General features: G+C 38.8%; 2 protein-coding genes across 5 annotated transcripts in view; one reads left to right on the forward strand and one right to left on the reverse strand.

Annotated features, from left to right (window-relative positions):
- The first annotated feature begins 12 nt into the window (after positions 1-12).
- On the forward strand, positions 13-18,771 carry ZRSR2 (zinc finger CCCH-type, RNA binding motif and serine/arginine rich 2). Its single transcript, XM_082049819.1, has 11 exons — positions 13-113; positions 2,007-2,086; positions 2,239-2,335; positions 2,632-2,740; positions 3,091-3,177; positions 5,352-5,390; positions 7,243-7,358; positions 10,209-10,422; positions 12,735-12,790; positions 12,956-13,065; positions 13,703-18,771. The coding sequence occupies exons 1-11, from the start codon at positions 67-69 to the stop codon at positions 14,164-14,166; spliced, it is 1,419 nt and encodes a 472-aa protein (XP_081905945.1). The 5' UTR covers positions 13-66; the 3' UTR covers positions 14,167-18,771.
- A 108-nt stretch (positions 18,772-18,879) lies between these two features.
- The window catches only part of AP1S2 (adaptor related protein complex 1 subunit sigma 2), a 30,437-nt gene continuing 22,473 nt past the window's right edge, over positions 18,880-26,843 (reverse strand). For 2 of the 4 annotated variants that reach the window (XR_014183799.1, XM_082049831.1), the window contains one exon: positions 18,880-20,896. Coding sequence is in view for 2 of the 4 variants with exons in the window: in XM_082049831.1 (XP_081905957.1) it covers positions 20,849-20,896 (48 nt within the window). In the remaining 2 variants the exon portion in view is untranslated. Of the gene's footprint in view, positions 20,897-23,183; positions 24,603-26,843 lie in introns of those variants that run through there. The other 2 variants (XR_014183800.1, XM_082049832.1) reach the window with 1 other exon arrangement.

Genomic DNA, 26,843 nt, shown 5'->3' on the forward strand with positions numbered 1-26,843 from the left:
GGCTGCCGGAAGGGATTTTGCGCCCTTCCGCCGCAGGGTCACGTGACATCCCCTTGGTAACGCAAGATGGCGGCGCCCATGTTGCTGCCCGAGTCCCCTCTGGGGAAGTTGAGGTGAGACTGAGGCCGGTGCTGGCGCTGGGTCCTCCCTGCCGCCTCCAGAGGGAAGGGGAAGACACCGGGGATCCATAAGGAGGGTCGCGGCCCAGCCCCGCCTGCGACCCCCCGGCCGCATGACAGCCGAGATGGAGGCCGCCTCGCGGCCGGGCCTGGGAGTGGCGCAGCTACGTGCAGCAGCGGCCATGGCCGACCGGCCGCCGCCGCGCGCGGGGGGGCGGGCGGTAACTGGCGCCCGTCGAGGGCGGCGGTTGGGAGCGCGGCCTGGCACGGGGGAGCGGCGAACGGGGCCGCGGGGGGCGGAGCTGATGGGGCGTTGGGGCGCAGCGGCGCGGGGCGCTCGGCGCTGCCCGGCGGCGGGGGGAACCGGCGATGCTGCGCCCCGGCCGAGCGCGTTCGGGCGGCCGCCGCCGGGCCTCTGCTGCTGCCCAGCGGGGCGGGGGTCAGCCTCCCGCGCTCCGAGGCTGGGCGACGGCCGGGGCGCGGCGAGGCAGCCGTCGTGTGCATGCCCGGGCTGGGCCTTGTCCCGTTCCCTCTTCAGGTGGCGGATCCCTTGGCCAGGCCTCATAGTTCTCGCAAGCACCTACGCTTCCCTGTTGTTGGAGTGGCCGCGTTCTCCAGTGTTGTGTGGCTGGAAAGGGAGGCGAGCCCCAGCCCAGCAGTGGTTCCTTGCACATCAGCACTTTGCCCACCTCCATGTGTGCTGCTGTGGCCTAGGAGTGAGGAGAGTTCCTCTCTCTCTGTTCCATTCTTGGGCATAAAGAACATCTAAGAAAGCCTGGAAAGTGGGAAGGTGGTGACCTCGCTTGCCAGCCCTAGGCACCTGCTGAGCAGATGAGGTTGGTTTCAGGCAGGTGATATTACAGGAGGCATTGCCAGGCTCAGTCAAAGGTGGAAGGCTCAGAGCATGCAGTCAGGGTTTGGTCTTCGAGGGAAAGCACTCTGCTGCCAGGGCAACAACCACCATGGTGTTACTGATAGCATGCACAGGTGTGCAGATGGTGAGGTTATGAGCAACCCTGAACAGAAGGGTTAGAGATGTGGGTGAGGTTTTGGCTGTCTGAGTTAGATCTGTGGAATTTTTTAAAATTACCTGTTCTGAAAATGGAAGATTTGATCTGTCAATATTTGGCTTGGCAGAATGACAAGACTTGAAGGGCATCCCTCCCTCCTATTTTTCCATTACATACTGGCTAGAAAGAAGAGAGCTAGAATGAAAAATGACAGAAAAAGGGCTTGATGCAAAAAGACTTAGATATTTACAGGCTTTTTAACCATAATGGAATAATGGTGCTGTTTGCAGGCAGCCTTGCAGAGCTGTCAGATAAACAAGGATGAGTCTGGCCAAGCTTCAGTTGCAGAAGAGTAGACCTGAGCATTATCTGTGGTGGTTGCTAAGTGTGCTTTTGTTATCAATACACTAAGACTGCTGCCTGTGAAGAATATCAAGGGAGAAGGGAAGGGACTTAAAATTTCATACCCTGTAAAATAGAGGAAGACTAGAATGTCTTGAAAGGCATGCCAAAATTATGGGATAGGAGATCTCCAAATTTTTCTTCCTTAATCTTATCTAGTGACCAAGTTTCAGGAACTAAAGGAGATTTCATGGAGTTGGTGATAATGTCAAATACTGCAGAGCTCAAAAAGGATGAGACCATCTGTGTTGTGTCTGAATGTGATCGCTGCTGCTGTCTACATGCACCTTTAACAGCATAGCTACAGATTTCATTGTCATGTCAGGTGTCCCCGCAGACTTACTGTTTCGTATTAATAGCTGTTAAATTTGCAGTTTGCGGGGTTTTGTACTACTGATGTAAATCATGTTGATGTATGACAGTAAAAATCCTTTGTTGGACTATTTTAATGTAAATAATAATCTCTTATCTCCAGCCATCAAAAATACAGAGCTATTCTGAAGAAAGAAAAGCGAAAAAAAAAGCGGCAGGCTCTTGCAAAACTAAGAGACTCAGGTAACCATGAAGTGTTTTTTATTGTCAATGGAACTAGTACTGATTTTTTTTTTTTTTTTGTTCTTTTCAATTTTTAAAAGGATATAATTTTGTGTTTCTTTGCTGACTGTAACATGTAGTTATTTAGATGCCTTCTTCTGTGTTTTTCTCAGAAGCTACAGAAAAAGATGAATCTGTGTCTGAGGAGGAAGAGGAGGAACTGGAAGAAGAGGAAGAAGAAGAGGAAGAAAAGAAACTTGAGGCAGAAAGGTGAAAAATTTAGAAAGTGGCATTTATGCAGTTATAGATACATTTGTAGTTGATTTCATTTTGATACCTTGAAAAATTTCAATATATCCTGTGAAAGTGAATAATTTTTGTATATTTCAGGCTACACAGTTTTTCTATAAAGCCTGAATGATTCCTATGGACTTTTCTCATTTAAAGAAGATTTGATAAGCTGTAGTTATTGCTGAACTAATAACTTTGAATTATCTGTATGACAAATGCATCGGTTGTAGATAGTCATTAAATTTTGTCTAAGTGTTATCTGGTTCCCTTGATAGACAACAACTACATGAGCAGTGGTTGCTGAGAGAAGAAAAGGCCCAAGAAGAGTTCAAGCTTAAGAAAGAAAAAGAAGAGGCTGCAAGAAAACGTCAAGAAGAAGAAGAGGTGACGTATAAACTGAGTGTTACAGTTGTGTCTGGCAGTAAGGTAGACTTAGTGTAACACCTTTTACTGTTTCATAGTGGACCCAGTTTTCTTGATGTTGGTATGTTTGAAAGCATAAGCTCTTCTTTCTTCCATTCTAAAAGAGTAAACTTAAAAAGAAAGAAATGGAAGAATCTTTTAAAAGGGTTTTTGTCTAGAAGTTTAGTTGCTTATGGCTGGATGAAAGCTTAGTGGTCAAGGAGTTGTAGTCCAACATGATAGTTTTGAATTTGAATGATTGTAAAGCATTTGTTTCCTTTTTTTGTTGTTTTTATTTTGTTTTGTTTGTTTGTTTGTTTTTAATCATAAAGAGGAAGATCAAAGAAGAATGGGAAGAGCAGCAAAGAAAAGAGAGAGAAGCGGCACAGCAGAAGCAACAGGAGAAGAGAGAGAGAGAGGTGATTCCTGGAAGTGGGAGGATAAACATGTTACATATCCTCTTACATTATCAGATGCAACAATCTTTGCATGTTGAGGAGTGATTTTATTACAACTAGCAAACATACAAATATGTTAGTTACTTCTTCTTTACATTCTGTCTAAATTCCTGAAACTATTAATCGATGTCAAAGAAGATCTAGTGAATCCATATACCTAGAAGGGTAACTACTCTTAATGCATCTGGCTGTTCATGGTATGTAATTTTTTGCATCAGTTAAATACAAAGCCACGCTGTGAATGTATGTTCTGATATGTGCACCTTTTGCATTGTGCAAAGATAATCCTTACTTATGACCCAGTTGAACACAGCCAGTGTTGAAGAAAATGCCCAATGTGAATATGGAATTACATTGCTGCTGTTCCTTAACACAGTTGTTAATCAAAAGACATATTACAGCTCTTCTTTACCTGACTGATCCAACAGGACGTATTTTTTTTTTTTTTTTAGAGCTCCTTGAGTGGAGAAAAAAATGATGCTGAAGATTCTAGTCATGATAACATTTCTGTTAACGATACATTCTTCTTAAGTTTTAGAAGTTGAATGACCTACATGTAAGCTGTCCTGTACAGAAATCCAACATGATGACTAGCATGTCACCAGTGAAGGGTGATTGCAGCTTTTTAGGATCTGGTCTTTTTAGCCTCTCCACAATAGTAGAAAATTCCAGTCATTTTACCGGGAGATGTCTTGCTACTGTGTCTGGTAGCGACAGGAACAAGTAGTATTGTCTCCTGCATTTAATAGTTGGTTGTGTCACTGATTGCATAACACTTGCCTGAGGAATTAAAAATAACAGCAGTTGTTGTATTTCCTGTCTTATTTCCTCTTGTGTTAAGTGTCCATTTCTCTCTTTGCAAAATAAGAGAGAAAATGATAGTCATGTCCTTCATTTAAGGTTGAGATATTGTTCTAAGAGAGCTGAACCATGATAACAGTGGGATTTTGTTCCTTCCCTCTCTTTGTGTCTAGGTTAGTCCAAGCCCTCAGTGGGCTGATTTGTTTCCCTGTAGTAGGTGGAACTTTTTTGTGGGCTATTGGTTTGTTTAATTTTTTTTTTCTGTGTTACTATTTTACTGGTTTAGTGAGTTAAATTGGCTCATAGAGGGCACTGACAAGCACCCAGAAGGAAACTTGAGTACACATCTGGGTGTGGAGCCATCCTTTTCTGCAGAGGAAAGTTGTTCACTTGATTTGGCCTGTCTCTTGAAACAGCAGTTTATTCAAATTCTGACTTACTGATTAAAATTTTCTTTTTCCTCTCTCAGATGAGAAAATAGATTTTTCTGGTTTTGATTGGCGATTTTTGTTTTAATTTTTAATATTTATTTAATTGGGTGGATAATAACTGACATACTTGGCTAGTACCAGATGCTGTCTGGGTTCTCACTTGGATTGCATTTTAAATTTTTTATTTGCTCTTTCTCTTTTTAAATTTAATAATTCTCTTCCAAACTAGAACAATGCTGGCATATTTTCTTGTATTGGTCATGTTTAAATATCTTTTTTTCTTGGAACTTTATTCTAGAATAATGTGTTAGAACGGATTTTTCAGCCAGTTTTGGAGAACAACTTTTTCGTTTTTCTCAGCCCACTTAGAAGAAGGAAGGGAAGGAATATCCTTATTGATTTCCTGTTATTGGAAGGCTAGATACAGTGAATTTATGATATTAAAGTTTCTTAACAGTTACATGTTTTGCTTTAACAGAGCCTCACTAAGAAATGGGTTTTTCTGTGTGTTATGTAAAAAGTTCTAAGTTTAAAAGTTTAGTGCAACTAAATGATTATGAATTTAACTGTAATCAGATTGAGTATTAGAGCAGGAGATAGTTTAAGTGCTCAGTAGTTCAGTGATAGTTTTAAAAAATAAGAAGATGAAACTTTTCAGGTTTTCCAGCATTAAGATTAGAATATCATCTGCCTGAGGGTCTTGTCTGATGTATCCTTTAATGGCTTTGTAGTACAGGTATTGCTACAGAGCAAAAGTAAAACTTTGTTTTTTAAAGCCACCCCCAATCAAACTTTTATTACGCATAATCATTGAGTATTGTAAATTAGGTTCTTAACTGAAGAAATCAGATGTTTTGTGTGTCTTCAGGGTTTTCACTAGTCCTGTGTTTGCACCATTTATAGGCAGCTGTGCAGAGGATGCTGGATCAAGCTGAAAGCCAGGTATGCTCAAGAGACGTTTTGAAAAAGAACTGAGAAGTAATTTAATTGCCATCCGGTGTTTACCTTCTAGCATGTTGTCCATCTGTTTCAGGAACCTGATGTCCTGAATAAATTTAATAGGTAGTGGCTTGCATGAGCTGTAAACAATTATTTACTGTGTGGAACATAATTAAGTATATTTCTGGCTGGTTGGTGGCAGTGCAGTTGTGCATGCTTATTCCTGTTCAGGAGATCTGAGTCAAAATGAAGCTGGACATACTGCTGTGTGCTGTTAAAAGCCACTGTCCATAATGGTTTATTTGTGAATTAGAATTCTAAATAAATCTGTCAGTCTTTCTGGGTGGCAGGACAAACTTGTCTTTTTAAGAAGATGGCAGGCTCTAAATAAAAGGATTCAGCAGTTGAGGAGGGAACAGATCCTTAAGAAAAAAAAAGAAGAGGTGGGGGAGGGAGGGAGGGAGGTAGGTTGAAGCTGACTGCTTGGGTTCCTGGAAGCGCACACATCTCAAGCTGAAAGTGTGTAGTAAAGAAAACTGCAGTCTTCATTTGAATCTTAGAGAGGATTAATTCAGTCTTTCCTTAAATAAAATTTGGCTTTTTGTCCCTGTCATACAGTTAAATTTGTGAAGATTCTTGCTTTGCTTAAATCACTGCCTGAATCTGAAAAATAAGTTTTAACCTAATTAACCCATTGTACGTTGATTGCCATAGCTACATTGGAGTTATATTCAGTTCCGAATGATGTATAAACAGTTTTTTAGGTAGGGAATCTTTTATTTCTTAATATGGGTAGAAAAATGCTCTGAACTACTACCTGCCCGGAGCTGAAGAAGTATTAGCAGCCCTTTCTGCAAAGGAATAGGCAGAAATGTGGTATGTTACAGACTCCATTATAGTATCAGTTCAGGGTTCAGTTACTTGCTGTTAACACTGTTGAAGTGACAGTGCTGTTTTGTTGAAAGAAAATTATGGCTGAGAGTCATGAACAGAACTGGTAGCAGGGTCAAATGATGCTTATAAATAGAGTTTTCAGTTGATTTAAAGGAAGAACTTATGCTAGTCTGCTTTACAGATCTTTTGGCTAACAAAATGAAAATTCCCTTTTTAAAATGTGTGTTTTGTTTTTAGTCAGTCAACACTTGCAACTTGATAATTCCGTTTTGAATTAAAGAAATCTTAATGGCTTGATATGAGCAGTATGGAGGCTTTTAATTTGATTGTTAACTATGAATTTAATTTGCTTTAATTCTGGTTTTTGGGATGCTTCTTTTGTTTCAGACTTTTCTAGCTGCATAAAAAGCCACAGTGATAACCTTACTGAGCTTTGAGCTGTTGCAAAGATAAATAAGTGAATAGTCCTGGCTTTCTAACTCCCAGGTGTATAAAGTACTGTTCAGTGGGTCCTGGAATGATGTAGTTAACGGGCTTACCTGAATTGAAAGAATCTATCTCAATATTTGGAATTCTCATAGATGACAAATTATTGTTTGAGAAGCAAATATTATTGTACCTTTTGGTTATAAAATCTTAAGAAGCTTTTCCTTTAGTAAAAGAAAACATCTGGTTTAGTGATTTTAAAAACAAACAACAAACCCCACACACCTAAAAAACCCAACACATCGTGAATATAGAGTTAAAACTGAACAGTTATCACAAAAAGAGGTTTGTGTCATCAGAGACCTAAGGCACTTGGCAGCTTTATAAAACAATGCCTAAAATAGGTTCAGCTTACCTTGTAGTAATGCCGTGCTCATAATTGCACACGGATTTAATTGGTAGTTTTATTTTGATATTACATCTCTTTATTCTTTTCTGACTTCTGTGTATTTTAATTGATTTTTTTTTTCCACAGCTGGAGAATGGTGTGACCTGGCATAACCCAGAGCCCCCAGAGAATATAGGAACAGAGAAGGACAGAGCGAATTGCCCATTCTATATTAAAACTGGTTCCTGCCGATTTGGAGACAGGTAATCAATTGAATATTTACCAGCATAGAAGTGTTTTGGAGAGATGAAAGGGAAGCATAGGTCATATGCAAACAGAAGAAAAATTGCTATATAAATTACTTTCATTTATTCAGATCTGATTCTGTTATTCATGAGGGAACTAGACATTGAGAGCAAAAGTATTGCCTGGCTGGAACTGAACTATTTATTGTTATGGCATATTACTGATGGTGCATTCTGGTTATATTGGTCAGACTGACTTTTACTTAGCTCTGACACACGCACAGATACATTCAGACAGAATATATTTGATTTCTGCTATTAGTAAAGTCATGATATGTCAGAGATTGTCTTTTGTCTTGTAAATTTGCATATGCTGCATGTTTTAAAAAATTAAAATCTCAAATGGACTAAAGCAAGTTAAGGTTCACCTGCACAGTTGGGAAAGCTGCTGTGTAGCTTCCAGAATTCTCCTGTTTGTATACTGTTTAATTACATGATACATATATTCTTGATTATTTTTTTTAATATACTGTCATGGGTGCCCTATTTCAAAAAGAAGTGAAGTAAAAGGCAAGAAGAGAGAAGGGCAACAAGAAGGTCAGAGGTGAGGAACAGCTTCCGTAGGAACAGTGGCTAACATTGAACTATAGAGTAGGATGGGAAGGATTATTTGCTTTTATTGTGAAATAGTTTAATTAGGTGTCCCTGAGTGTTTACCAGCTTTCAAAAAAAAAAAAAAAAAAGCACTTTCTCATATGAAACAAAAGGCAAAATTTATTCCCAGAGGACACAGAGGAAGCCAGAAGTATAAATGGGTTCATAGAGTACAGGTTCATTGGCAATGATTAAAGATGATGACCCACATGCAGCATCTGGCTAGAAAATCCCTGAATTTTTGTGTGCGTTAAGGAGGAAAAACAGCTCAACAGGGAAGGACTCTGAAAGCTATTATGTGAATCTTCAGCATAAACTAGTAAGGCCATTTTACTAACTTGTATCACCAAAATATGTGTGCACCATCTATTGGAGTTTTCTTTATCCTAGAAGTAATTTGCTTCACTCTGGTGTGTCTTGTGGATAATTATGTGATAATTCAACTCTGTGGAATCTTAAAGTCCACATCTTTTTTTCTATTCTGAAATATGTTGAATTCCTAAATAAAACTTTGGCCAGCTATTTCACTGCAGACAGCATTTTTGCTTTTCAAACATTTAGTTCTTTGCAGTCTTTGCTGTATTTTTGTTTCAGTGGTATTTAATGGAGGGTGACCTCCTTGGATTAATTATATATTGGATAAAAATCAGGTTTGCTTTGAACTATGAGTAGGCTTGGTAAATAAATACTGAGAAGTATCATATTCTGCCTTTCTCTCGCGTGTTGATCTCGGCTACCTCTCCTTCATTTCCCTTCCTCCTCCTCACATACCTGCTTCCTTCATATGCTGGTCTTTTTTAACTTCTGGTGTTAACCATAAGTTGAAGGACTGAGATCCAGCTAGGATAAGGACTGGAAGAATGGGTTGGGAGCTGTTTTTGAAAATTGGCAAAGCTCACTCTGTCTTGAATAAGCTAAAACTGGCCGAGTTCAGTGTTATTAATTTCCCCAGTAATTCAAACCCTAGTATTTTGTAATAATACTGGATTTTGGGTCATTAATTTTCCTTGGGATTCCTTTTGTTCTGTCATGTGCTATATGCGTTTTGTGTACAGAAAATATTGGTTTGGTATAATATTATGAGTTCTATCATTCAAACAGAACAGCAAAGGGAGACAGCTTCTCAACTATTAAAAAAATCCAATTAATTGTCTCCAGTTTTAATTTTGGTTTTGGAGGCTGTTTTTTGTTGTTTGGTTTTTTTTTTTTAATTCTTTGGTTTTTGAAGTCTAAGGTGTCAACCAGAAAGTGAGAGTCAATTTCTGGCTGACTGGATGTGGAAAGAAACTTCGTATCTGAAGACTAGGTGGTAATTGCCCATTTTGAGACCTGACCTCCCTCCAATTTGTCCGGGCTTTGCCAGTGCTAGATGAAGCCAGTAGACTAGTCTGATTATTTTTTTGATGATGCCATGAAAAGGAGAAATGTGTTGCAGAGTGCATGACCCAGTTGCTTGGGGAAGCATTTGAAATGGAGATCATAAAGCACAATGAAATAAACATGGAGGCTAACATCTAGCATCCGTCTAAAGGTTAGTGGGGAAGATTGTAAAGGTTTGTAGGGGAGAACTGTATTTCTGCATTTGAAGGAGGTAGCCTGAATGTGATGGATCGTGAGGGAGAATCTAATAATTTTACAGCTGCCAAGAAGATGCAGATTAAGATAAAATTTACTGGGAAGAATCATTTTTTTACAAGTGGAAAAACACCAGTCTTGTACTCCTCTCATTTCAGGTCTAAACATGTTTTTCTTCCCTCACTCCTCTCCCTGCCCCCCATATGATGAGAACAACTTCAGTAAAAGTTGTTCAGTTTGCAAAAAGAGTGGCAGGGACTTGCTTCAAAATGTCTTAAAAGATTGTCCATTATCTTTCTATAAAGCCCTTCAGAAATGGGGAACAAATGTAACCCTAGTAGTCTAGAGGAAAATACTTTAACTCTTCTTATGTTAGTGGTATCTATAGATTTTGCAGACATACTTTTTTAAGCAATAATGTGTTTACACATGGCAGAAAGCATTAAGATCATACTCAAACTCACTTCTGAAAGATTTAATAATTGAAATATGCTGATTTTATGAAATATGTTCATCTAAAGGATTTTATTTTGTAATAACTGTTACCCCAAATGGCAAGTGTTTGAAGTTTCGGCAAGTGCGTCTTCTGCTGAAAGTGCTGATCTTTTCTCTTTTGTTTCATCACTACAAATGGTCCAGGTGTTCTCGCAAGCATAACTATCCAACATCTAGTAAGACACTACTTGTTCGAGGGATGTTCATTACTTTTGGCATGGAGCAGTGCCGGAGGGATGACTATGACACAGACGCGAGTCTTGAGTACAGTGACGAAGAGACCTACCAGCAGTTCCTGGAGTTCTATGAGGACGTGCTCCCTGAGTTTCAGAACGTGGGGAAGGTTGTTCAATTCAAGGTATGCATCTGAGTGTAATAGCTTGTTAAATATGTAACATATACGACATAAGTTGTGTTTTACTGGCCTTAACAGGAATTCTCTCCAGCATGCCCCAGCTTAATCACATGTACATTAGAGAACTATACGGTGTCCTTACACCAAATCATGCATCTCTCATGTCACTTGTAAATTTGTCACTGCAGTTACAGAGCATTGCTTTAGTCTGGGTCAATCTTCTCTACCATTCCCCTGAGCTGTTATAAAAGCTTGTGCTTTTGTACTGCAAGTTATTCATACTGCTCAACAGTCCCTTCTCTTCTTAGCCCGTGATAAGTCCCAGAGGCTCCACCAAGACTGTTAGACAATATAAATATATCTGGGCTGTTTTATTTGTGCCTAAGGACACAGTGGGGGTATAAAATGTATTTGGAGCATACACCCAATGTCATTTTAGGACTGGTTGGATAAAATCAAATGACAGTGAACTAAATAGGTAGAGTAGGTATTTCAGTGGGAGGAATTATAAAAAGGTAAATTACATAAATGGTGTTGAGATTTGTCATCCATCCTTAGTTTCTGCATTTGGTATGCTGAATGTTCTTTCCTGAATTTTTCCCATTATATTATTATTTCTTATGGGGGCAAAAGAGAGATTTGTAAATGGAGACCTCAGAGATGAGTAATGTAACAGTCCCATATTGCCCCAAAATATGCAGTTTGGATGGTGAAATCTCCTTGTAGCAAAACCCACTGCAGCATCCCTTTCTGCTTGCCATTTCCTGCAGTCACCAGGAGGCACGCAGTGCCTTTTCTCCTTTTGTTTCCATCCACTGACAGCTGCCTCGGATCTGAGATTGCATTAACATTTCAAGCAAGAGGAAAGTAGAAAAAGAGAATTTTCCATAGCTCTATAATGAGCTTTATAGGTCAGAAACCTTAACTTCTTTGGAGGAGTATCCCCTCCATATTTTGACTCATGGGATATTAGGAGGTTGTGCTCCATTCCTGAAGATGGGATGTAGATTCCCGGTGGGGTGTGGGTTGAAATGCTGCCTTACCATCAAACTTGGATTCTCAAATTTGTAATGTTGTTATATGCAACTGTGTTAAGTTGCATATACTAGGGTCCCTATGACTGATAACGGGGTAAGAGCTTTTAGTGTGGCATTTCTGAGCTTCTGAAGTAATTATGCAACCATAATATGATTCTTACATGCATTTTGATTATATTAGAGATGCTTAGATATTATGTGTTTGCTGCAGGGATCTTAGCTGTGATTGAATTGAGTCTCTACTACCATTTAGAATCAGATTATACATGCCCCTCTTCCAGGTGGCTTCCCTTTCCAGTGTAACCTAAGGTTTTGTTCTTGCTCTTTGCTCTTGGAAGCTACTCCAGAATCTGGCAGATCCTTACAAAACACATTTCCCACCCAAAAGTGTCTGTGGTGAAATCATTCCTGCTTGTTCTTGTGTTGGTGGTGTTTATCTCAAATAGTTTGACTGCTTATTCTGTAATAATTATACAACTGCTTGTTGTTGTGTCTGAAGCCCCTACCTAACCCAGTGCTCCTGAGGTTTTCTCCGAGGGTCAGTCAGGCTTCAATGACAAATGGAGCCATGTGCCTCGAATGGAGCCACGTGCTCCGTTCCGGGATATCAGAAGAGGCCTGGGCGCAAAAGAGGCTGGGCTCACACTTCTGACCTGAAGAAAGAGATTCTAGCATGCTTGGGCCTGTCTGTCTCAGAATCCTTTGTAACAGCAAGCTTGCTTGCAGCAATCTTTTTGGAAGTTAAATTGTGTAATTTTGAGAGCTTTGAGTATACTTTGAATGCTAAATTATTATGAAAAGAAAAGGTGTTTCAGAACTGTTCGGTGAAAGCGAGTGACATCAGCTTTTCTAACTCATCTTACAGGGATGCCATGAAGCAAAATTGCTCTAAACATTCTGTTACCATGATGAAGCCCACATTTCCACATGAGGATACTACTAATTGTTTTCAGAGCAGGATTTGGCTGTTACACAGTAGGGCTGGCCCAGACAGGTGTGAGACAGTTGAGTACAAGCTGTTCTGTGGGCTAAGTGAAGCAGAGGTCCCAGTGTTAATAAAAGCATAATGCTGGAAACAGTCAAAAATAAGCCAGAAGGACTTTTTTTTTTTTCTTCGAGACCTCTTATTTGACTAAATCTAAGTGTTCACAAGAAAATCACATTTAAGTTCATATTGATGAGCTGTCATAAATCAGAATGGCTGCCATCTCAACATGCGTGAGCCACTGTATAGCATAAACCTTCTGCTGCCCTAACTTAATGTTTCCATCCCCTTAGGTCAGTTGCAACTATGAGCCTCACCTGCGAGGAAATGTGTATGTCCAGTATCAGTCGTAAGTACTCGAAATCTTAGTAAGTTTTAGAACTAAGCTCCATTAATGAACACTGTATAATCCAAGTGATTCATTCTCATACTGTAATGGGAGCCTAAAATTGGTAAGTAACATCTTAAATTATTGCATCATGATAATGCTATGTGTGATTTTTGCTTTGTAAAGGGAGAAGGACTGTCAGGCAGCTCTTGCTCTATTCAGTGGACGATGGTATGCAGGCCGACAGCTTCATTGTGAATTTTGTCCTGTGACAAGGTGGAAGACTGCTATATGTGGTGAGTCACATGAACAGTGGGAAAAGAGAATGTGTTTTATTGAAAGAGTGCTTATGGAAGCGATAATGAGGGAATTAGCCTGTAGCTTTCAGATCTGCCTAATGTTGCATTTCATTTCTGTTTGGAAGAAAAACATGCTAACTTGCTTGGGTAGATCTAGGAAAGAAAGGGAATATTCATACTATGTCATGCAAGTGTCTGAATCACTCTATGGGATTTACCTTGGACTGGAAAAGACAGTTTGGATCCTAGCTTTGGAAATAATAATCTTAAGGTGGAACTACAGGAAGTACTAATTTATCTCTTTAAAAAGCAGCAGCGGTTTTTGAACCATCAACAGTTTTTAGCAGTAACTATCACATTTGACTTATCTATAATTACATTCTTAGATTGAGGTAGTAAAATTATTTATGAAAATCATTTTAAGCTAAAACTTTCATAGCTGTTAATGATTTAATTCCAAGAAAAGTACACATTGAAAAATAATCTTGTGTGAATTGATAGGTGGTCATATGCATGTTTTTCTGTTTGAAGAAGCAAAATTGAGTTTAATAAAGTTTCTTTCCAGTAGGTACATAATGAAGAAAGAGATTTAACAGGTCTCGTTCATAAAAAAGCAAACCCTAATCTGTTGCAGGCTTATTTGAAAGGCAGAAGTGTCCAAGAGGGAAGCACTGCAACTTTCTGCATGTATTCAAAAATCCAAGCAATGATCTTTGGGATGCCAGTAGAGACATACGTATTTCTCCTGAACGGACTAATCAGTTGTCTAAAAACTCTGAAAGGAGAAACAGATCGAGCCATCGTGATGACTATTACAGCCGGTCAAGGAGAAGGGGCAGCCCAAGCCCTGATCATTCCTATCGGAGAAATGGAGAATCTGAGAGAAAAAAGAATCGCCGCAAAAACAAGAGAAGGCGCCGGTCTGGCAGGTCAAGAAGTCGAGAAAGGAGGAGGTCTCACAGCAGGGGGAGAAAGAGGAGGGGCCGCAGTCGCAGCAGAAGTCATAGTCGAACACGCAGCAGGAGCAGAAGTCGGAGTTCGTCTCGATCGAGGAGCAGGGGTAAAAAGAGATCAAGCAGCAGAGGAAAAAATAGTTAAACTCCCAAAACAAAGAGAGAATTACTTTTAGAATTTGCTAATTGATCAAACATAGAGCTGACAAATCTTTCCAGTAGGGCACCAGATATATTTGAGTTTCAAATAAAAAATGTTCTTGCACATTAAAATGTTTCTTCCTAATAAAGGAACCTAGTTCATTGTGTGCAAAGCTTCAGAAAAGTATAAGTCCTATATAAGGTGTGAATGTCAAGTACTCTAGCTACTCTGTCCCTCTGAACTGCTTTAACATCTGGATGCATACTGAGTACAAATAGAAAGAGAAGTAAAGCTTATTTGGTATATGCTTATTTCTGTGTTATGTGTGTGTTAAGTGTTTACTGTCCCTGTAAGGAGTTAGTACAGAACAGCCAGTGTGCTGTAAATTCACACCACAGCATACTGCAAATTGAAGTCTGTGTAGCAGACTGCCATTTATATTTTCCGTCTGTTTATGGGAAATCTCTTTTCTAGACAAAGTAAATATAATCATGTTATGAGTTGGAGAAAAGGGATCTAAAAGACATCACTGTTTGGTTGTACAATACTTGCCCAGTAGGAGCTTTGTGGTCATAAGTGTCAGATTTTTCTCTCTCCCCTGACTGAGCTGCTGAGCTAATTGCCTGCAGGGATTGCAGTAGGCTAAAACCAAGTAGGAAGTACACAGAAAAACAATCAATTTATTCAGTACCTTAATCCCTACATAAGAGTGGAGACCATGCACTTGTAATCCTTAAGTGAGGATAGGAAATACTTTGCATACCTCTTGGTTGCATACCATTTGTAGTTGAAAACAACCTGCCTAGCCTGCGATGGAGTGGTGGAAAAGTGTACATCTGGTAACCAAACACACGTATGTCATTGTGAAGCCCCACGATGGTTGAAGAGTGGCTAAAGAAATGGAAGGGTTTTATACCTGAAACAATACTTTAAGTTGTTTTGGAGAGGAGAACATGATGTAAAGTCTTTTTAGGCTTATTGTACAGTTTAAGGCATCCTACTGCCTGGCTTCCCTATGGTTAAGGTGGAAAGTAGGATACATAAAAATGAAGTTATCAGGACAAAACCTTTTTTAAATGACAGCTATGTTTGCAAAGTACCTGTAATTAGATAAATCCTTACAAATATTGCTTCAGTTCTAAATGAAAGACTTGTGCTGTTAGATGGACTGTACTTCACACTGCTTAACTTAAGGTATTTACCTTGGGCACCCAGGTGTCCTTTGGCGCTTGGAGAGAGCAGTTTGTGGCACTGAAGGTGCAGGTGGCCTGAATGGTCTGCAGAGACACCTCCCTCTCTTTAGCCTCTCCAGAGAACTTGGGCTCCTGCCTGTGGAGTACAGTTCACACCACCTAAGTTAGAAGCCTAAAGTAGACATGAAATGCTCCCAAATAGATAGTTGTTATGACTTCAACAATACAACAAAGTCCTGTAGAAGATCTGGATATCCAAACTTTGTGATAGCATTCCTCACAGCAAGAAGAGTTTTCCTCCAGGATAGTTAAGAGTGAATGAACATTGCTTCTGGATATAATATATATATTTTTGTTTTTCTAAATGCATACTGCACCTAGCATGCTGATTATACATTTTCCTTCTTTCATGTGTAACTGTTGTCCAATATGGAGTAATACAGCAAAAGTGCTATATATTGATGTTCAGTTCAAACCCGACTTTCACTATATATTGTCATAACTGTAGGCAGAATTGTAGCTTAGTTGATTTGATTAAATGTTTTAGTTATTAACAGATGTAGGAGTTGTAATTTAATAGCATAACTTTTGAAATAATAACAACTTTGTTTGAAAGGCATATTTCAAAGGATAGACGGCACTAAGTTTTAAGTTATGTTTGAGGAATTTGTGACCATCAGTTTCTCATAGTGTATGTTCTTCTGACTAGACCTTACAGACAGATTTTCCCTGAGGTTTCTGTTTTTCATAGATGCTCACTTGTCTAGTTGGGTCACTTGTGCAGAATATGGCAAACTCTTGTTCAGTTCCATGGAGCAGAATCAAATTGGCATTTCCTACTTGCTGAGATGCACCAACAGGGCAATGACATCTTCCTTTCACTGGTGCTGACTTGCCTCCAGTGACTCGTGCTGGTCAGCCAAGCCTACCGTTTACAGCCCTTGGGTGGAAGAGTTGACTTATGCCATCTGTATGTAGCACATTGTACATCCAGTGTTGTGCAGCAGGCTGTTGCTGATCATTATCTGGGCAAAATCCATCCCTGAGCTTAGTGGAATGCATGGTGGGAACCTTGTGACCAGTCAGGTGAAGCAAGCAAAGCCGGCCTCCGTAGGATTAGAAACCAAGTGCCAACTAAGACCCGTGTGAGAATTCCACAGGTAATTAGGCTCCATGTCCCCATGGTTTTGTAATGGGATTTGGGAAGCTGAGCTGCTGTATTTTTTTAAAAAAGGTTCTTAAAGACTGACTAAGAAATGCATGTAAAAGTTTAAATACACTTATTTCTGCTACTATAATGGCTGAAGATTCAGCTGTTTTTCTTGAGGTCTGGACCCAAACTTACTGGCTGTACCTGTGCATTGTAGGACTGGTAGATGTAATTATCATTCACTTTCACATGCAGCCTGTCTGTTACACAGAAATGGAGTGCTGTAGATCTGACATTTAGTTTGCATTTGTTAGCATGAAACCTGGACTTCAACTTCAGAGTTCATATATTATTTCAGTGTTATTTCCCTACTTCATAATCTTAAGTAGTGTTATATGCATGGTTTTGTGTTTCTTTATTAGCCAAGTGAGCTATTTATTCTGAAGAAACAGAGTAGAAGTTTTTAAATGTTAAGCTTAATTGTTTTTCTGAAGGGGAGAAGCCCCAGAAGAACATAGAAAGGATTTACATTTGCAAAGCACAGCTTGTTCGCACTGTGTGTTATTCTGTGTATTCCACATACAAGGACCTTATGAAGTGAACTAATATTGGCCAAGTTTTGTTTTGAATGACTGCTTAGAAGCAGTAGCTTTCAGAATTCTTTTTTTTTTTTTTCAATTATGAATTCTGTGAGGATCACTGAGGTGCTTTAGAGCGATGATGAAAGCAGGGTTCGCACAGAGCTGCAAGGGCTCTTTCTGACAGGGTACCAGGCAGCTCACAGGGCAGCTGGGCTGGGGAGCAGGCGCCACTCCTGCCCTTCTCCCTTGGAAGCAGGAACAAGCCCAAGTTGGGCAGCCAGTGGATCCAGTAGCAGAGAGTCCCAGCAGGCACAGGCAGTAGGTGTTACTGCCCAGCAGCATCTCAGCATCAGGGAACTGGGCTCCCCCCTCCCAGCAGCCTACTCCAAGGTCTGGCTGGCAGCTCCTCCCATGTGACTTCCCTTCCTACCTGGCCGCAGCAGCTGCCCACTGCCACTGCCGGGTGGGAAGGGCAGCAGACCTTCACATGCTGAATGCCAGGCTTGCTTTTTAAACAGGGGGATCAAGCACACCCAAAAAGGCCTTCCCTCTTCAGCCCTTCCCTTGCTTATAGGGCAGGTGGACTGAAATGCATCCTACATAACTTCTCAGCTCTGCATCCTTTGATAATAGCATGTCTCTCAGATTCAGTGTTGCATTGCTGCAGTGACATTCCTGTGTGCTAAGTAACTTTTTTCAGAAGAAATGCAAGAGCCTGCTTAAGATATGCTATTGCTTCCTGTCCTGGATCAGTGCTTCTTAGAAAACATGAAAGTTTATGCTAGTTAATACCTTTAAAGCTTAATTTACTTTCTTATATCATCTAAACAGCACAGCTCATTTTGCTTTCACTGAAAGTTTGTTGCAATTAAAATAAACCCCTACTATTCCACATATCCTTCTATTCAGCACTGATGTATCAGCTGAATTCACTGTCTCTAATAAAAGAGAGAGAACATTGATAAGTTCCACTTTGGTAACCTACAAGGCTGATCACAAAGGAAGCTGTGCAGGCATAGCCCATGGCACATGCTAACTTAACAAAGGCAGCCACAGGGTGACAGCCACAGCAGATGTTTAGGAAGGCCTCTTCAAATTAAAGATGGGTTCAGTGATGAAGACACTCAAGCCAACAATTGCTTGCCTAAGCAATCCAAAAATTCTGATTCTTTAGCTTCCTTCCACCCCCTCTCCATGAGATAGGAAATTTAAGAAACAAAACTTTAATTTCACATTAGATTTAAGAAATGCCCCAACATGGTAAGTTTTCACCATGGTTTTGCTGATAACATCAACCAGTTCAGTTCTTTTAGAAGGGTGGAGAACAGATTAATCTGAGAAATTCTTGGTTGCAACTAGGATTGTGAATGTTGCATTGACTTGCTTGTAATTCCATGTAAGGAACTGAACACTGAGTCTGTATGATCCAGAACCCTCTCTCAATCAACATGTGGTTTGTTTTCATTTTCAAATCAAGTGGCACTACCACATCAATTTAACATCCACTTCAATAAATTTCACGTTTAATGTGGTAAGCCTTCCAAAAACTTGCTAATTTATCGCTTTCTGTACAATTTAAATGGATGTAAATAACTAATCTTGGACACAGTATACTCGCACATTTTTTAATAAAGTGCTCAAGAACAGGTTAAGCACTGTAATAAAATTTCCCTTTTTTAAGCTAGCACTGAGTAGCCTCTTCTTTCCTCTGCAAAAAAACAGAACTAATTACATATAAACACACAGCAGTGGTGTAAAAATGAACATTTATTACAACTAAACCAATGTGACAGACAGAGATCAAACAGTTTATTCATCACAATCACAACAAAGCTTAATCCAGCCAAGCACATACAAGTGACAGTGTAAACTTTTAAAAACATGTTTAATACATATAAAATTGCTTCAGGTTTACTTAAGGTCATTTTACTACTTTTGTAAGTAGTAAAAAATCTTCAAAAATCTCACACACAGGGCTATTCTGCTACCACTTTAACCTCATCGATCCCTGCACGTTGTGCGCTGGACACGCACACTGCTGCTTTTGAGTGCCCTGGGTTAAAAACAGTCTCTAGCAACCTGATACATTTAAATCCCAGAAAGGGCCTAAGGAACCGAATTTTAACACTGTGAGAGTTCAGGGGTTTCACACTGGCACTGCCCCCAAAGCTTGCAGACCCACCTATGCCCCAGCTGGACCTTCTGCTGCTACAAGCATTTATACCAGGGATCTGGATTGGGGGGCTGGCAAGTGGCAACCCTGTCCTGGTGGGTTCAGTTTGAGCAACACCACACCAAGGCCCAAGCCAGCTCCCCAGCTGGCTACCTAAATGCTTAGGTCAACAGCAACACCAAAGCCCAGTTCTGAAAACGTGGCACTGCTTACTTGAGTGAACAAGCCAAAACGCTGACTCCTAGAGCAAAGTCACTGGGGAAGGAGAGGAGAACAGCCCCACCTTCTCAGGGACTATGCAGACACCCAGAACTCGGCTACTCCAAAGCGGGGCACTAGTTATCTCCTCAGCACTCAAAAGCACACACAAATCAGTTTTCCTCAAGTGAAACAGGTTTAGTTTATAATTACCAAAGGTCTGCTACATGTGTCAAAATATTACTTGATACCACTTTACATGATTTGCAGTGAATCTAGCATACAAATCTAATATTTAAAAGCTCTCACTGCAAACTAGTTGGTTTGACTGTACATCACGCAGAAGTTTCATAAGGGATGTGCCACATGTTCAAGGTGTAAGTCAAGAAAAGCAGTTGAAATGACACTGACAGTTACTATGTGTGGGGTTTTTTTTAAAGGTACCTACACACCCATTAAAGCATAACTATAAAACACCAATAAATACAAATTAATCTGTAGAGTCAGAAAATAATAAAAAGTCCCTTCTTTTAAAGCTCCTCCTTTCCCCTCTTCAAAAGTATCCAATTTTCATTATGAACCTCTCTATACAGTCAGAATGCCTACCTCCTTTTTGTGTTTATGTTCACAGAAAGCTAACATCAGACCAAAAAATAGTTTCCTTATTTGGATTTTTATTTTTTAATATTTTATTTTTTACTACATGCATTCCCTTTGTAGTATAGTAACTTGCACAGTTTTGCTCAAGGTAGCTACACCTAAATACACCTTCATTTCTAGTGAGTTGATCAGTTTGCAAATTTCTTGCAAAAAGCAATATCACCTTAACAGTTTTTACCAGTTTGATATGCAGATCCTAACAGGATTCTTTGGTATAATGACAAATTCAGTAGTAAACAGGTACTTCCAATTTTGATGCATCAACTGAAACAAGCAGAATTATCACAAGTGGTGACTAAAATGTAGATGAACAAAAGTCTTTGGTTGCATGAACACAATTTCTACACCATAACATTTTGCATCTGGAGTTGTCCATGGAGTTTTTCTTCACTTAGATATGCTATGTCATGATGATACACTTATTTCCTGAAGTCAAGTCTGCTTATAAAAAACAGTACACTTATTGAAGGCAAATGCAATCTTCCTGTAAATGCAGTGAAGGGAGACACTGAGTCAATTGAAATCTAATTCCCTTTCATTTATGATTTTTTTAACTTTAGTTTCTTGTTCCCTTTTCAAAGGAGTATTTTTCTTGTAGGCCTGAATGAAGCAGCTTAGCAAAACAGTAATACTGACAAACAGCATCTTACATCATTAGCTAAACATTACAATGAAGGCAGTGAACATTTACAGTATGAAGCACTGAGATGTCATCAGCTGAAGTGAAGATTTATGTCAATCCAATTTCTTCAAGTACACTACGAGGGGTCTCTGCTTCCTATGGAGGGAAAATGTGAGACAGCTGTAAATAGACCCTGTGCTTCTATTGAACAGTACCATACATGAGTTAGTATGAAAGATGCTTAATTAAAAAAGAAAAGCTGAAAGACAGGAACATACAAGAGTACTGCAGTTTGCAAACATGGTACTAGCCATCCTTCTCAAAGAGCTGTTAATTAGATTGTCGTGGTTCACAGGAATAGCTGGTAGATTTTATTGCCCTTAAGCGCAATAAAAATAAAGCAATTCAGATGTACCAGCAGGGAACAAATCACAACCCAGTAATAGAGATATGAATTGGGGAGGGATGGGGAAGCATCTTGCAATGGAGTCAGTGATTTTTGTGGTAAATTGTTTCATGGGTCTCAATCTGTTAGGGAAGAATGAATAAATGGATGGAGTGACTGATGCATCTAAGATACAGTATCCCTTAAGCTCTTCTTATAAAAACGCTAGATATCTTTTTTTGAACACCAGTCCCATGCTTAGTTCATAAAACCAGCTTGAAGTACCTTGGTACACCTGGTGTCAATAAATTGACCCCTACAGAAGTGAAGAAGTTGCCAGGATAGGAATTATATTATTCCACACCAGATGAAGTTTTAGGTTGATTCTAATCTTAAAAAGCTTTGTTTATATTCAGAGCAAGCCCTTTAATACAAAATTCCAAAGGGTTATCACCAGTTTTATATTCATTATTCTTATAGCATCTGAAAATAAACTAATTTAATTAGAAACCTTAGCCTGTCCTTTTCCATAATTATTAACAATACCATTGTAAACAAAAAGGGATACTGTGTCCTTAAGCAAACAAACTTTTAGTACACACCATAAGAATAAACTTACTTTAGCATCCTAAAACAAGACATGTCATGAAGCAGGAAAAAAAGCAGATAATAGTTAAGACAGCAAGCAAATTTTTTCGACTGGTTGCTAAATATTTATTAAAAAAAAATCTGTCAGTAAAATACATAAATGCCGTAAATACTGCAAATATCAGCAGAATATTGTCTCTATCAACACTGACTATGTAACACAGAACGATCAAGTTTACAAGGTGATTTAGTATTGAAGAAACAAACTGGTATTTTAAAGGCAACTTCATTTGAAAGTATGTCAGTGCTTAGAACAGGCCACCTCAGAGCACTTGGAGATGGCTTCCAAAATACAGCAGCAAATAACAAATTGGAAAAAAAAAGGCAAGTTAAAAACAAACAAGATACTCTGTGTATTAAAGACACAGTGGGTTTTTTTTTTTCTCCCACTGGTGCAATATTTAATATTCTTTGAACTGCAGTGACCTTGATAAAGCCTGACAGGATGGCAGAATGAAAGATTTAAGTGTGTTTTAACACTAAATCCCCCCCGCAAAAGAAACACTGATTGAAGAAAAGGCTACATAGCATTTTTAATACAATCTGTCGCATTATATTCCAAGATTACTTTGTTTAATTCATACTAGAGGACATGTGTCTCCCCTCTCCACTAACTTAAAGCATTTTACTCAAGAAGATCCTACATTCTTAATTACATCAACAGAATTCAGAGTATACTAACTGAATATAACTGAATATGAACATTTTAGGATCTCAAAATTATTTGTCATAAAACAACTTCTCAGATTTAAACTGATTAGACAGCAGCGGACACTTGCATTTACTCAGTGGTGAAACAGGATATTTACTAAATTACCTGAAAAAAAGTTGCTCAATAGCTATGAAGAAACACAGTGCACTGCTGCTACTATCTTTAGAGCAGTTTAGCATTACCGTCTCCACTGCCAATTCAAAGTCATAGATAATTTTCAGCAGGCATATACTTAAATACGATTAGATTTATTCCAGTAAATCAAGGTCATTGGTTAACTATGATTTAAAGCAATGTATCTCAAGGACATTGGCTACTTCTCCACAGATACCTCCCCAGTAAAACTCTGTAAGATTTTAATTTTTTAATAGTACAGCAGTAACCTTGAGGCAGACATGCCCTCTTATGTGTACATCAAAAATACAAACTCAAAAACAGAGCACCTAAAGGCTAATGTGTTTTGCTAAAGGAATAATTTCATCAACTCTGACTTTTAAGAAACAAATAGAATGAATGATATCATGTTTTGTTCACATTATTTGTTTCAGGAAGTGTCAAACACTTTATCCAATTGTTATGGAAAACATTCTGCAGTATTATACACTACCTGCAGCTCAGCATCACCCAAGGCAAATATGCAAATTTGAAATATATCAGAACACAGATGAGGAAAAAAAGTCATTCACATGAGACAAAAGTGCATGCAATACTTTATTTCAAACATGCCAGGAAAGCTAATTCATTACCTAGTCATTTAGAAGCAAGCAGCTGTATACAGATAACAAGAAAAACAGCATCTCATTACAGCTCAATGCACAGCATTTTAAGCCAACAGGCATGAAATAATGCAGGCTAAAGCAGCGTTAACCAGACATTTGAACACATTGTTAATGTCTTACAGAAAAAAAAGGCAAACTTGGAAACAGAAAACCACTCCTATGATCTTGTTTTCTAAGATTTCAGAATGCTGCAAATCCAATCCAAATCTTTTCTCTAATCCCCTAAATCTCCCATTTTTATGTCAGTTTAACATTTGAAAGGTAGTGCATTACCACATATATAGTGTACACAGAACTAGCTGTTTGTGGTTAATCTCAGTAACCACATCCTTTCTAATTACATTTAAATAATTTTCAAAAAAAGCATTGATTTTAGGTTACAAATTATTCTACTAGGCAAACAGATAATGTAATACATGCCCTCTCACTCTGCCCACACCTTTTAAATGAATGGCACTCATCATATTCATCCTCATGGCAGTTCTCTGATGTATAAAGTAGTCTGCACTTAAAACTGGAAATGCCAATTGAAGGAGACATATTTCAAGTATGATGTTAATGGACTTAAAAAAAAAAATCTTTCCACCCCTAATAATTTGTAAAGCAATGAACTTGCTCTCTTCTTCAGTAGCAGCAATTGTTCAACTACTCACAAGAGCGTTTTGAACATTTAAATACAAATGCTGTAACTTCAGTTTCACATAAGTCATTCTCTTTGCCTTAATCAATTCTGCACTCCTCCTCTTTATAAGGAAAGTGACATTGTGGTGCCAGTCTCAGAAAAGGATACTGGTATGCACATCTCTAATTAAGATGCAAGGTCTCTGTAGAATTGTGTGTAACATCATTTAATACTTATGTGTATACACATTTCACATACTACTGCTCCTTCCTTATTTTTTCTGTAAATAACTTCATCTACAGGTTTTAAGTGTATGTTTAAATACCACTATAAATTATTTAAAAGATAAACACAGGTCAAGTAGTGTTACAGTACAGGTTTTGCAGTATATAGATGTTTAGCTCAGAAATTTCTACAGAACTTAAGCATAAGACTTAAGCTTACACATAATAAAAAAGTTATACCATATGCCAACAAGCACAAGTTTTGCTGAAATGAGACGTGTAGAGACAACACTGTAAAACAGAGGGGTAAGAGGAAAGTACAACAGCAGAGAATGGCTGTGGTATTCTATTAGATTGAAGATGACTGGATTCACCAAGATGATGATAATGTTCTGTCATGAGTAAGTCACAGGTCTATCTCCTCTGAAATTCTGCATGCATGATGAATGAAGCCATTTAATACACAGGGACATTAAAGTATTCATGACGTGGCTACAAAAGAAATGTACATATTCTTATATATAACAGAAAGGTGGACATATATGCAAGAAAACAAAAAGATTAACTATTGTATCTCTGACATAAAAAAGGATATTGATACAGAAATATGATTTTGTATTTTTGACTACTCTAGACTTTGGGGGAGGGAGAATCATTGTTTTGTTTTACCCCCCCTATACTTGCACACTGGGTCCAACAACATACAGGACAACTTCACATGACTATAACTGTATTATGTAAGCTCAGTTTCCTCTCAGCCAAAACGTGTTTGAAGCTGAGATATTGTTTGAGAGATGGACCACCCTATCCATTTGCTCCATTCTAGCCTCTTCAGCTGACATCAACTATTGGCTGCTGTCAAACAGGGGATTGGGCTAAGTGAACTTGGGACACCACCAACCACATCTGCTCTGATAAACATACACCGGTAACAGGCCTCTAGAACATTGTTGTGAGCAGTACCAGGCCAGGGTAGTACAGCCCTGGCATTGAGACAAAAATTATCTATCAAAGGGTGCCTGTCTAAAAAAATGGTAGGTATCCAAGACACCTCTCACAGCAGGCCAAGTTTTCTTTGCTTTTCAATTATGCCACTCAACTTAATACTCTTATAATATTATTAGCATGACTGTTGGCATACAATTTGTTGAAAGACACATTAGAAAGCAAGAAATACTATTTTTTTTTAATTCAGTTCCCTGAAGACAGATGAGGACATTCTTAATGGAGTAATAGCAATTTAGGAGCATCAGCCACACGTATGTCCACTACACATCTTCTGGGAGGGAAAAAGAGGGAGAAAATAAAAACCCACACCACCACAAAAAGAAACCACACGAAACACCACACCAACAAAAAAAAAAAAAAAAAAAAGGCACAAAACACAACTCTGTATCAGTTACAATCTTTCACAATGTATCAATTAAAATCTTCAATCTATTTAAGTATCCCATGCCCCAAAATTACAGTAGTCTTACAAGAATCACAAAATATAACTGAGAAAGTTCCCATGACTTCTAAACCTAAAGATTTCTTCTGTGCCATCTCAGTTTATTCACATGTTCGAGTTCGTATATTTAAAATTCCAATCTCCAATTACAAAAAAGCACAACAAAAATATCCTAGAAGCTTTATGGGATTTATACTGCTTTTCAGTGTCAGTAATCTGAACATTATTCTATGGTATTTAAAATTATTCTGAATAAGCAAACTACAAATCCAGTAGTTCTCAAAATAACAGCACATATAGCTCAGTGATAGTTGCAAATAAGTTGTGTGAGGTCCACTGTGACGTTTGGTAGAACTCAAAAGAATCTGGTATATAACAGATAATTACAAACGTGAATTTTAACTCTTAAAACCTCTATTGCTTAAGTCAAGTGTCAGCCTACATGAAAAGAAAATGCTGAGGCATATTCCTAACTGGAAAAGGAATTGCGTGATGGATACAGCACTAGCCCCAATAAGTAGGAGCTTTGACAAAAGAAAATATTAACTGTGGAACTGCTGGAGCCTCCACAGACAAAAAATTCCCAGAGAGGTACTTGTGGAAAACTTGTGCTTTACTTTGCTGGCATGATATAGATTCATGAAGACAACTGAAAGACATATTGTAAGTCTCAAATATCTAATTTTTACATTTAATGTTTTCAGTTTTCACCTGGAACATACATGCACACATGTGACTGTGATTCTCCTCCTCCTCGTGGAAAAAAAAAAACCTTGCATCCCCAGCATTTCCCCATTGGAAACCTGGAGCCAAAGCTGATGTCTTCATCAAAATGCTTGTCAGATCTAACAGATTTCTCCTTAATTTTACAATAGCTCTCTGGGCAGAAATTAGGATGAGAACAGTTCATTTTCTAGCACTCTTATGAAACTGATTACCATTCACTGTTGCTGTGTTCAAAGATTATCCCAGGCTGCACACATTTTTTTTGACCTGGAAGTGATGACCATGGTCCCTTTTACACAACTGGTACAAACTAATAAGAACATGGAACGTTCATTTCATATTTATCCACTTGTTACCTTTCCATACTTTCCAAACCTCTACTCTCTCCTGTACTCCTGGGTATTCCCCACCCTGTTAATATTTTCAGTGATTTACAACTTGAGGAATTCGTTGCCTTTGTGAAAATCCTGGTACACAAAATTAAGTGATTGACTCAAATTACTGTTATGGACTTCATGTCTCAACTTGACTTAAACTTATTATCTACTGATAACACA

The sequence above is a fragment of the Streptopelia decaocto genome (genome assembly GCF_964273445.1).
Source record: "Streptopelia decaocto genome assembly, chromosome: 1".
Lineage (NCBI taxonomy): Eukaryota > Metazoa > Chordata > Aves > Columbiformes > Columbidae > Streptopelia > Streptopelia decaocto.

Excerpts from the sequence above, each read along its gene's own strand:
- ZRSR2 (XM_082049819.1), top strand. The coding sequence starts at position 67 with ATGGCGGCGCCCATGTTGCTGCCCGAGTCCCCTCTGGGGAAGTTGAG. Across the intron at positions 2,087-2,238 it reads TGCAAAACTAAGAGACTCAG|AAGCTACAGAAAAAGATGAA; the intron begins GTAACCATGAAG and ends TGTTTTTCTCAG. Across the intron at positions 10,423-12,734 it reads GGAAGGTTGTTCAATTCAAG|GTCAGTTGCAACTATGAGCC; the intron begins GTATGCATCTGA and ends CCATCCCCTTAG.